General features: G+C 35.6%; 1 protein-coding gene across 1 annotated transcript in view; it reads left to right on the forward strand.

Moving 5' to 3' along the window:
- Nucleotides 1-1060: 1060 nt before the first annotated feature.
- The window catches only part of LOC123543536 (uncharacterized), a 37381-nt gene continuing 24910 nt past the window's right edge, over nucleotides 1061-13531 (forward strand). Inside the window, exons 1-3 of the mRNA XM_053547916.1 lie at nucleotides 1061-1083; nucleotides 2232-2355; nucleotides 8673-8717. Coding sequence (XP_053403891.1) covers nucleotides 8716-8717 — 2 coding nt within the window. The 5' untranslated portion in view covers nucleotides 1061-1083; nucleotides 2232-2355; nucleotides 8673-8715. The remainder of the gene's footprint in view (nucleotides 1084-2231; nucleotides 2356-8672; nucleotides 8718-13531) is intronic.

Genomic DNA, 13531 nt, shown 5'->3' on the forward strand with positions numbered 1-13531 from the left:
TCAAAACTGGTTTGTTCGCTGCTTGCTGTCATACCAAAACAGTCATCAATTGTCAGCAGATAAGGAAGCTCTTAACAAAAAACAACAACAAAAAAAAAAAAAAAACGAAAAAACAAAACGATGAAAAAGTGGACTATTTTCGGCGGGGAATAATGTTTGGTAATATGGGATTGGTCGAATAAGAAACAGCGCAAACACACTCAAGTGTTAATGAACAAGAGGGCCTGAAAGCCCTGTATCGCTCAACTTACCTAGTTCTTATCCCAGTTAACATAGTATCTAATTTGACCTAGATTTCATAAAGACAAATATTTTGACCATGTAAATATATATAAAGAAGGTAGATCGTTATCCAAGTTTTTCAATGATTTGCGCTAGTGACATAGTTTTAGACCTCAGGTACTCCACTTTTGAACTTGATCTAGATTTCGTAGGGAACAAACATTTTGACAATGATTTATGATGATCAAATTGAAAGAGTGGCCGCTAAAGTGTTAACAAAGTTTACAATAATTTGACCTATCTTAAAGAGATAAACATTCCGACCAAGTCTCACGAAGACCAGGCAGAGAAAAAATATGGCTTCTAGTGCGTTAAGAATGTTTTCTATTATTTGACCTAGTGACCTTATTAAGGATTGTTCACAATGTTTCCTATAATTTAATCTGGTGACCTAATTTAAGATATCAGGTAACCCACATTTAAACTTGACCTATAATTCCATGGCGAAAAACATTCTGACAAAATCAAATGAAAAGTATAAACAATGTGTTTCTATGACTTGACGTAGTGACCGTGTTTAAAACCTTAGGTAAACGCGAGTTTCATACTTAACCTAGATTTCTCAGAGACAAACATTCAGAGTTGTTTGAAGATGATGCAAAAAACGTGGCCTCTAGAGTATTTCCATTAAATGACCTAGTGTTTGACCCAAGATTGCGCCCGGATGATCTGAAACATCAAAGCAAATAAACCTATCTACATACAGTTTTTAACCAGCGAGATAAGAAAATTTATCATTTCCATGAATATTTATTTCAACCTGGTTAAATTCAACAGGACTGAGGAAATTAACACTGAAAGGTAAAATAAACTCTATATTTTTGTATTTCATAAAAATCGAACATGTTTTCACATTAGGTATTGGACTGAATTTTATCAAGCGATGACTAAAATCCTGATATGTATATCTACTGTAAAGTCCATTTGTTTGATATACTGGAATACTTTGTAACTCTCCATGAAAATTAGTCTAATTGAACAAAGACCAATATGTAGTAGAAATAAATAACAAAAATTTCTTTGAAAATATACTTTTAGTTTACGGATACCCTAAGAGGTATGGTTAATCGACACCTAGGCACTGCCATAAAACAGGTTTAAAAACGATCCTATGCTTCAATACCAAAAATAACTGAATTATTTTTCTATTTGTATTTTTTTTTGGTTCAATATATAATGATTATAAATAATCTGAAGCAAAACAGAATGTACGTTTATACATAATCTTGTTTGCCATATAAAATAGCATTAGTCCGTTTTTGATAACTCGAGCAAGTTTGAACAGACTGTTCACGTATCTATCTACCTAGACATTTTCACGCATTCATCAATGTTTTTTTTTCTAAACTCGCCCGCGATTGATTTGATGTATAATCAAATCCAATGTAAATAATGAGCAATAACGGAAATAAAGTATTATCTATATCTAATCTAACATGTAAATGATAACACCCCGCGATTTAACTTTTGCGTGTATGCGAAGGAATTTCCCAATCAAAATTCATAACATCATGAAAGTCCATGACTGTAGTGCTAGCCTTTAACTGAGTTTTCAGTTTAGACGTTATACTTCGTGGGGTATTGCGAATTACGATATATATGTTATTGTGTTTGGAAGTATATATTTAACCCTACGTAACACACGTTTCTATTGAACATGGTATAGTTGTAGAAAACATCAAAGAGTTATTTGTTAAATATAATTATATTTTCGTTATGTTTATAATCTCTGTGTAACGCACGAAGTTCTTCTGGTAGTTCGGGTGTTAAAAATATGCAAAACACTCTCAAACTTTTTAAGTAGAAAAGTCAAAATGACAAAATGGTGCTATATTGTAAATAAGATACACATTTATCATTTTCCGTTACCCTGACTACTTATAAATGATATAAGTATTAACAAACTTGACGAAAAAAAAATGAATGTGGGATTTTTTTTTATAAAACAGACCATTGTCAGAGAAGGGAAGTTCCCCAGACCACAGCAGTAGAAACAGACAAAGGTACACAGTGGGTACACAGTGGCTACCGCACAGGGACGGTCAGTGGCAAAATACAAATTAGAAGCTCAAGGTATATAGTGGGCACTTAACCTCACTCATAGTAAAAAGGAGATGCTGGAGGGGTAAATGTATATGGTCCGAGAGCTCACGGACTTTTATTGCAACAACTGAGGCCAAAAGAAGTTTATACATTTTTGGAAACAATATTTCATATCCTCCATGAAAACCCATTTCTTAAGTGTCAAAGCCGTGCCTATCTATATTTTGTTCACTTATGTTTGTGATAGGGGAGGTAAAACTCACTTGTAAAAATATTAGGGGGTAGGGTAAAGTTTACCTCTACCAGTTTTTTCACTGATTAATTACAGTAACTATCTGATTGTCAGTAAATGTATATATGTCCTACCATGACAGCAATAAGAAATTTATCAAAAAGGATATTCAAGGCCAAATGTCAGATTTATGTAAAAATCACAAAAAATTGGCATATTTGAAATTTATTTTTATTCTTAAAAAATAATTTGTTATCATAAGACACTCATCTTTATTTATGTAATGTGTATATATCAGCCAAAATCAGAAATGCAAATTTCATTGCAAAAAGTCAAGGTCAACCCTGATTATTGAAGGTCAAAGTTCATTTTTATGCAAAATTTGGAAAATTATTACCTTAACCTTTTCTAATCTGTTTAATATGTTTTCACATTAATAGTCACAGAAATTGATTCGTTTTAATGTTTGTATGTCAGGCAAAGTCAGCAGTGCAGATGTAATCCCAAAACAGCCAAGAGTAAAGCTAATATCAAGAGTCAAAGATCAAATTTGTGTGAAAAATCGCACGAATAGCTTCCTGTTTGAAATATAACAGATATATTTTAATCATTATAAGTAATTGCTCGTGATTTATTTTAATGTAAATATGTCTCACAATGTCAGTAATAAAGATATCGTCTAAAATCAGACAAGTTCCAATGTAATATTAAGGGTCAAAGGTTATTTTCAAGTAAAAGAATGAAAAAATAGCTCTTTAACTTTTCTCTTTATTAACAATATCCTGACGATCTAGTCAATGATATCAATTCATTTTAATGTATAAATGTTAGGCGATGTCTGGTATTTAAATATAATTTCAAAACATTCAAGTTCAGCCATAAAATGAAAGGTCAAAGGTCAAAAAGTGAGTAAAATGTTGCAATAATATCACCTATTTGTAATAATTTTTATTGTTTAATGTATTTGTTTTGTCATTTCAGTAACTGATGATCGTTGTTCATTTTACTGTATATATGTCAGATGATGTCATGGAAGAGACAATAAGTCAAGGTCAAACCTGGTATTAAAGGTCAGGGGTCATTTTTGTGTAAAAGATCAAAATGTAGCATACTTACTCATTACTTTGTTCAAAGATAGCTTGTTGTTATAATTCATTGTTAAAAAATTATTTTAATGTATACATGTCAAGCAAGGTCAGCAATGTAGGTTTTATCCTAATAAGTCAAAGCCAGCCCTTTTTATCAAAGGTCAAAGGTCAAATTTGTGTGAAAATTCGCAAAAACAACATTTTTGCAGTGATTTTTCTTTATTGTTTTAGGGTATTTTTGTCAACACTAGTAAATGTTAATTATTCATTGTAAAGTACATATAACAGGTGATATCATCCTTCCTTAATTATGAAAAATCAGTCATTGTCAAACCTGACATTAAAGGTCAAAGGAGAGGGTCTTCAAGAAATTCGCCATTATGAAAAATGGCTTTAACAAGTTTGGGAGCAAATGAAATTACGTTAAGTCTACACAGGCACCGTACAGCCCATAGCAGAGAACGCATCTATCTAAAGGGTAACTGCTTCCAAAACCAGTAAAGATAAACCGGAGAAGGTTCAAAATTCAGGCCTGAGGATAATTCTCGGAGGAATGAAAACAACTCCAATTAAAGAAATGGAAAAGACAGCCAGCCTTGAGTCATTAGAGACAAGACGAGAGTACAAAGCCCTTGTGCAGGCAGAGAAGGCAAAGAAACTACCATCACACCCACTCAATTCAAAACTCGAGAGCAGAACTAAGAACAGACTGAAACGACAGAGTCTCAACCATATCGTCAAAGGACTGCAGAAAGGAAAAAGCAGCAGCACTGGACACAGAGGCAGAGTCGCTTATGTCCGATGAATGGGTTCCTAGACAATGAGCTCCAAAGATCAGATTGGAGATGCCAGGAGTAGAAGAAAAGGGAAAACAATGTCAGGCCCACCAATAATCTTTTACGCTTGAAATGATCAATGACCGCTATCCAGCACACTCTTGGATCCAAGCATATACCGATGGATCAGTGGAAAAAGCAATTCAGAATGCTGGAAGTGTTGCCTACATCAAATTCTCTCACACTCACTCATCCAGTCGGCAAGAGATTCTCAAACTTTAGAGCCGAGACGCAAGCCCCCATTTCGGCCACACCCTAACTGTATGAGCGAGGAGAAAATGGACACAATATTGTTTTCCTGACAGAATCCAAGTGAGCTCTTCAGACTCTCCCAGCAGGTCCATCAGACATCTTAACGAGACAGCTGCTGGAAATGTGGGCATAGCCGAAGATGAAGCTGCGGACAAACTTGCAAAGGAAGCAACCAAGCAAATACAGTCCCAAACCCCCAACTCCATACAGAGAATCTCAGATTCTGCGGAAGGACGGATTTGCGTCAGACTGGAAGAACATAAATTATGGAGGCTACCTGCTAAATCATGACAGTCTGCACAAGCTAATCAGGCACAGTCAAACAACTATCCTCCGTCAGCGCACTGGACACGGTGGCCTGGCAAAACATATGAATAAGCGGGGTGTTGCAAAGACACCAAAATGCCAGTGCGGATCAGAGGAATAAATTCCATTCCACATCCTGCAGAGCGGTTTCTATCTGGAAGAAGTATGCCAGAACGTTTAGCCCACAGACATCCCAAATGAGACCAAGCTGCGGGGAGATGCCAGCGATCTGCAGCAGCGGTGCAGTTCACTGCTGCATCTAGTGCCAAAACAATACTTATCTATATTTTGTTCTGGAAATGTGGTGTAGGCACCACTCCCAGCATTATGAACTGCTTTTTCAATTGATCCATCGGTATATGCTTCGATCCAAGAGTGTGCTGGATAGCGGTCGTTGATCATTTCTAACGTAAGAGATTGTTTGTGAGCTTGATATTGTTTTCCCTTTTCTTCTACTCCTGGCACCACCAATCTGACCTTTGGAGCACATTGTCTAGGAACCCATTCATTGGGCACAAGCGGCTCTGCCTCTGCGTCTAGTGCTGCTGCCTTTCCTTTCTGCAGTTCTTTGACGATATGGTTGAGACTCTGTTGTTTCAGTCTGTTCTTAGGTCTGCTCTCGAGTTTTGAGTGGAATAGGTGTGATGGTAGTCTCTTTGCCTTCTCTGCCTGCACAAGGGCTTTGTACTCTCGTCTTATCTCTAATGGCTCAAGGCTGGCTGTCTTTTCCATTTCTTTTATTGGATTTGTTTTCATTGCTCCGAGAATTATCCTCAGGCCTGAATTTTGAACCTTGTCCAGTTTATCTTTACTGGTTTTGGAAGAAGTTACCCTTGAGGTGGATGCGTACTCTGCTATGGGCCGTACGGTGCTTGTGTAGACTTAACGTAATTTCATTTGCTCCCAAACGTGTTAAAGCCTTTTTTCATAATGACCAATTTCTTGAAGGCCCTCTCCTTTGACCTTTAATGTCAGGTTTGACAATGACTGATTTTTCATAATCAAGAAAGAGTGATATCATCTGTTATATGTACTTTAAAATGAAGAATAATCAGTTACTAGTGTTGACAAAAATACCCTAAAACAATGCAGAAAAATCATTGCAAAAATGCTGTTTTTGCAAATTTTCACACAAATTTGACCTTTGACCTTTGATAAAACTGCTTTCTTTGACTTTTTAGGATAAACCTACATTGCTGACCTTGCTTGACATGTATACATTAAAATAAATTGCTAATAGTGAATTATAACAACAAGCTTTTTTAACAAGGTAATGAGTAAGTATGCTATATTTTGATCTTTTACACAAAAAAGACGCCTGACCTTTAATAACAGGTTTGACCTTGACATATTTTCTCTTCCATGACATCGTCTGACATATATTCAGTAAAATGAACAACGATCAGTTACTGAAATGACAAAACGAATACTTTTAAACAATAAAAAAATATTACAAATAGGTGATATTATTGCAACATTGTACTCACTTTTTGACCTTTGACCCTTTATATTATGAACTATATGTGCATACCAGACACCGCCTAACATTTATACATTAAAATGAACTGATATCATTGACTTACATCGACAAGATATTGTTAATAAAGAGAAAAGTTAAAGAGCTATTTTTTCATTCTTTTACTTGAAAATAACCTTTGACCCTTAATATTGCATTTGAACTTGTCTGATTTTAGACGATATCGTTATTACTGACGTTGTGAGACATATTTACATTAAAATAAACCACGAGCAATTACTTATAATGATTAAAATGTATCTGTTATATTTCAAACAGGAAGCTATTCGAGCGATTTTGCACACACATTTGACCTTTGACCCTTGATATTAGCTTTACTCTTGGCTGTTTTGGGGTTACATCTGCACTGCTGACTTTGCCTGACATACAAACATTAAAACGAATTAACTTCAGTGACTAATAATGTGAAAACATATTAAACAGATTAGAAAAGTTTAAGGTAATAATTTTCCAATTTTTGCATAAAAATGAACTTTGACCTTCAATTATCAAGTTTGACCTTGACTTTTTGCAATAAAATTTGCATTTCTGATTTTGGCTGATATATACACATTGCATAAATAAAGATGAGTGAATTATGATAACAAATTATTTTTTAAGAATAAAAATAAATTTCAAATATGCCAATTTTTGTGATTTTTACATAAATCTGACATTTGACCTTGAATATCCAGTTTGCCCTTCAGTCCTTTTTGATGAATTTCTTATTGCTGTCATGGTAGGACATATATACATTTACTGACAATCAGATAGTTACTGTAATTAATCAGTGAAAAAACTGGTAGAGGTAAACTTTACCCTACCCCCTAATATTTTTACAAGTGAGTTTTACCTCCCCAATCACAAACATAAATGAACAAAATATAGATAGGCACGGCTTTGACACTTAAGAAATGGGTGTTCATGGAGGATATGAAATATTGTTTCCAAAAATATATAAACTTCTTTTGGCCTCAATTGTTGCAATAAAAGTCCGTGAGCTCTCGGACCAATAGGGTCGGGGATTAAAGGAAGAAATACAACCAATATAGAAGACAATATACATAACATGAAAATAAGAAACGGACAAACAGCAATTTAAAAATAGGGGCACTTCGTTGGAGCGATAAGTAACCCATATGAAGGAAACTGGGGGCTTTAAACGCGTTTAGGGCTTGTCAGTCTCACATTTTACCTATTTTCAACAAGTTAGACAAGACAGCGTAAATTAAATAATTCCTGACTGAGAAAAGCTCTGATGTTAGTGACAAAAAAATAAAAATGTATATACAAGTAATTTTGATTAAATAAGCATGCATTATGTTTAATTTTCCGTAGTTTGTAAACTTTATCCCAATGATATTCTGGGTATTTAAGAACAAGTTTTGAAAGTGTTTTAAAGTTTATACCAGTCAAAATTTACAATAATTTAAGATAAATAAGACCGGAAAGACGTTTGAACTCGCATGGAACGTCGAGACTCCACCGTTACATCATTTTCGATTGGATATTTTCAGTATTTGATGGGAGTTTAATAAAAACAGGGTTTCATATTCGTAAGTGAGATACATGCTGCCTTTGACTCAGAAAATTCGTAGGTATATAATAAGATAGGGTTATTATAACAGTAGCTTGATCTGGGATGCTGTATTCGGCTCGAGCGGGTTTTTCCAGGTCGAATCGCACAAGGCGGGCAAACGTCGAGTGTGATCCGACCTGGCAAAATCCACGAATCTGGGATCTAGCTACTGTTATAATGACCCGTTTATTATACACCTTCATCCTTTTGTTTGTTGTCCTGTTATCGAACGAAATATTCAATATTTAACGATGTTAAAATACAACGGAGTGTACTTTTTGTGTGCGCTATTTGTAGAACTTTGTCAGGTCATGCATATTAAATGAAAGTAGTCCGGCAACATACAATACAAAAGATGCAATACAGATTTTTACGCCTGTTAGTATTAACTTATGAAATACAAGCCGTATTTTTACTGAACTTTTATAGGTACATTCTGTATATAATAAACTGATTTACATGTACTGTATATATATTACTATACACAGCAAGCATAAATCAGAAGTCAGAAACATTTTTGACCATTGTATTTTTTCAGGTTTTCACAGATTGTTGCTTACACAGCTTACCAGCGATCAATAATGTAAGAAAAATGCCAGATATTATTTCGTTAGAATATCTTGACACGAACATTTTTCAATTGTGGAAAATATTTCAACCTTTCTGATAGCTAAAGACATTTCAGTTTTATTAATTTTGTGAAATGACCATACTGTTTGCGTACCCGCAGTTTGCCTAGTTTAGGCATAGGCGCAAAACTATACAGGTTCAATTTGTTTCGTGTTCATTACGAAAACAAATGTATACAGTAAAGTAAACTTAACGAACTATTCGTTTTATTAGCTTTTTGAAACAATTATGAGAAATTTTGCCATTAAAGATACTCAGCGCATTGACTGATATCTCCTTAGTTCTGTGTTGAATTTACATTTACGAGTTTGGAGATAAAGTCATCTAATGCAAACGACGCCAGCCTGATTGCGTGTTAAATATCTTGAACGAATTGATTAAATTGTGGAATATTTCAGCCTTTTGATAAGCTTAAAGGAATTCATGATTTGGAAAAGACATAAGTTTCACCAATTGCTAGTTTAGCAACGAATACAGGTTCAATTGTTTCGTTTCAACGAAAACAATGTTCATAAAGAAACTTGCAAATTCGATATGCTTTTGAAACAATTATGAGAAATTATCCATAAAGTATAGCATTACATTATTCCTTAGCTTCTGATTAATTGTTTAATAAGTCCTATAGCTGATGGGTTTAAGTGAAGAGGTGGGCCCTACGTGGCCGAGTGCTTAAGGTTGCTTACTTTGAAATATATATTTACCGTTGCTGTGGGTTCGAAACCTCGCAATGGGTGCAAAATTCTTTCATATGAGGAAGCCATACAGCTGACATACGGAATGTCGGTGATTCTACCCAGGTGCATAAATTCCCGAAATAATGCACGAATGGGGCATCAGGGCTCTTCCTCCACCTTTAGCTGTAATGTCCCCATAAGACATATAACTGTGTCGGTGTTACTGTGACAGCAACAAGAAAATATGAAGTGAAAGTAGATAATTAGATGTAAAAGCGAATGATAAAATGTTAAGTCGCAGGGTCATTTGTCTGTATATATCCCATATGAATTACTATCATGTATTTTTCCATTTTTCCTATATATTTTTTCTATAATTCCATTTCATATTCACTATACATCCACATAAATATAATTTTCTGATATCATTGACTAACTTGTAGTTTAACCACTGTGACGGGCCTCAATTTGAATGTATTGACATCACCGCCAATTTCCGTCACGCATGCGCACAACCAGAATAAATTCTGAAGTGAAGACTAGAAATCGTTGTCTCTTTGTAAATTATTACATTTGCTGTCTGCAGCAGCATATTTCTTTCAGATCCCAGAAACCCCAGAAGAGAACACACACATTTAATATGAAGGGTGACCCACAGAAAATAAAAGATGTACAACATGATAGGAAAACTATATTTTTTTACTGAAGTTATGGATAAAATTAATGCTCATTTAGTTTAATAACTCCTTAATAGAATCGAACCAAAAACGAGCAGTGGCTATATTTTAATACACTGTACGTTATAAAAAGGGAAAAAAGAATACTTACTGGTCCGGATATACTCATGTACTCGTAAATGGTTGTTTTATAATAAACGTGGCATGATTAAATAATGTCACATCATGTTTTCACTTCAGGGAATCATTTGATTTTATTTATCACAACACATCTTGGATAAATAAAGCTAGAATAGAAGAAAGCCATCATTTACTGCATGGAACTAATTTCACCTGTACACTTTTCCAAGGAAGCCTTCCAACAATATCACCACACGGCCCGGCACGAATTGTAATACCTATCCGAGACATCATGAATTTGTTCGATGTCCCACGTTTGTTTCTCTGGGAAATTGCAAATTCTGGAAACCAAACACATTACAACCTCGTTTTAACAGATGACACCGACCTTGTAGCAATAGAAGAATGCCCAGTCACGGATAACGAGTATCTTATATTAGACACAGAAAACGATATATTTCGGGTAAAATCAGGCTGGACAGGGAATTGGGTAAATCTGACAATCGATAAAAAGATACCTCTAGACGACATCCAGCATGAATGGACCACTATGTATTGATATCAATATAAAGGACTATTATGTAACTACATGGAAAAATGATTCAGTTTGTTTTTATTTTTATTTTATTTGTGATAAATATACGTTCCTATATATACAGAGGATATTACATGAGTGTCTTTTCATACTGAATTTATTAAACTCTTTGAATAAAATAATAAAATGCGAGGCTCTGCCAAGCAGCTTTTTTTCTGAAAATGTGTTTGTACTTACTCGTTAGCATTGACGTAAAATAAATACATGTCTCAAGTCAAGTGCGTATCATTGTTTCAGCCGTAGATATCATAATAGAGTTGGGGACAGCGGAAATGCGCGCAACCCAATTTACTCATTTTCATTATTGGTGACTGTTGTTTATAATCGTATCAAAGGTTCGGATGATAACAGTCTGTTAAAAGGTTGTTTTAAATAGCATGAATACATGTTTGTGTACTGACTGGTGCTCACTATTTTTAGTGACCATTCGATCAAGTAAAACATTATTCCTCAATGCAATTAATGATTTAAAATATACATATTTCAATTTGAGACAACCGCCTATATAAGGGACTACGTTAAACAAATTAATAAATGCCTTTATTCTTTATAATAACATAATACCAGTTTTTCAATTCCAAACTCGCGTCTTTATTTCTCATGCTCGGCCGTTCAGTGAAATCCAAAAGGGGCATTGTGCTATTGATAGGCATGGTAGACCTATAGACAAAATAATATTTATGAGCCGCGACATGAGAAATCCAACATAGTGCATTTGCGACCAGCATCCGCGCAATCTGGTCAACTGCCTACTGCAATTAGGGAAACCGTTAGCGAACAGCATTGGTCGTGACCAGATTGCGTGGATGCTGGTCGCAAATGCACCATGTTGGTTTTCTCATGGAGCGGCTCATATGATCTTTTGAAGGGATATTTTGTTCTTCAGCTAGATAAAAGAAGCATGTTCAAACGCGTCAGTTACTTTCATTTTCGATGATATAAAACACGTGTTTTTGTGTTGTTTTTTTTTCACGAAAAAGTACGTATACGAAACATTTACTTCTATTACAAACGGGACAGTACATAGCTGTATTAAAAATTCAACTTCAAACACGTTGAACGCAAAACAACAACAACAACAAAAACACACACACAAAAAAAATCAACACAAAAAACAGTTATTGCTTAAAAAATGATTTGTAGCAATTCAAACTTTATATAGATATTCAGTCGAAAAATTCGTACTTGCAGGAACTTTACCGTACGGTACTGTGTATAACTAGCTTATTAATTACATCTACTCATCAAGTTCATTACAAAAATATACTCAGGCAAAAATGACAGTATCCATTGCCACAACTTGTAACTAATGCAACATTATAGTCTTCACAGAATATCACTGCGGTCATGTACATAAGCCCTGATATAGTCACATGCAAAATGAATTTTCATTGTAGGCCTGTCATACGGAACAGGCCCGGATAAAGAAACTTTTGACGTGGGGGCGGGGTTGTGGGGGAGGGTTGGGGTGGCACCGTCTAAAACGAAGATGTTACCGCCAAGGTGCATAGCGAGGTATTGGAGGGGATGCCCTTGCCCATGTTAGGGGGGTATGAAATGGTGTCCTCTGGTGCATTTATTAGTGGGTGTACTCCCCTCATTTAAGTGGGGTCAGGGCTCTCCCCTGGAAATCTTTGAAATACAGGCATAAAAAGGTTGCTTCCGGTGCAGTTTTTGGTCTAATATAGATCTAATAATGGAGGGGTTACTCCTTACTCCTCTCTTGATGTGTGTGTGTGTGTGTGTGTGTGGTGGGGGTGTGTGGTCAGGGGCTGTCCCCCTTGAAAATTTTGAAATACCTCCGGTGCGTTTCTGGGTACAAATTTTGAGAAAAATTTTTCCTTTACCAAAATAGATTTAGTAGGGTGAATCTTTGATGAGTAATATGAGTAGGCCTATAGGTCACTTCTCAGCCAACTGGAGGGTGGGTGGCTGGGGAGGGGGGCACGGGCCCACTGCAGCCGGCCCTGGATCATGGCCTGCGGAATATCATGAAACTTCAGAACTTATGTTGACAGCGAAACATTTGTTGGTTTTCGTCACACTGACACACTTTACAGGGGCGTACCTGGGCATACGCCGATACGCCTGTACGTACAATTAAATTCGACACCGGGAAAATGAAAAAAAACTTAAAGTGTGAAAAAAAAATGCAATAAAATGTAAAGCCTAAAGGGAATTAGGCGGCTATTTCAAGTCAGTCTTCGTTTAACAATATCATCTGCATGAGATTTAACAAATTCGTTTTTGAAATAGATTTATTTGTTCCTGCAATTATCTTGTAAATGGTAAGGGTAGATTCCTTGCAAGCATAAAGCACGGCAAATACTGCCAGAGCCAAATAGGCCCGCCTTAAATAGAAACACAGACGCACACATGCATGCACGCACATAAACATACTGCGATGACAAAAGGAACACTGTTGGCACTGCCCAGGAACGGGCAATGGTAACACCTTCGATATTTTTCTTCAATCGAAATCATATATTGTTTACAAAAAAAAGATAATAATAATAATAATTATTTTATTGATAAAAGCCGGACCTATTGGCAACATTTCATTGAGTTTTTCCCCAGGTGCTGCTCCTTGCATTATTTTATCACCCGGGTAGAACCAACGACATTCCGTAAGCCAGCTGGATGGTTTCTTCATATGAAGAATTCAACGCCCCGAGTGAGGCTCGAACCCACATCGTTGAGG

Source organism: Mercenaria mercenaria, chromosome 7 (assembly GCF_021730395.1).
Source record: "Mercenaria mercenaria strain notata chromosome 7, MADL_Memer_1, whole genome shotgun sequence".
In the NCBI taxonomy this organism is placed as follows: Eukaryota; Metazoa; Mollusca; class Bivalvia; order Venerida; family Veneridae; genus Mercenaria; species Mercenaria mercenaria.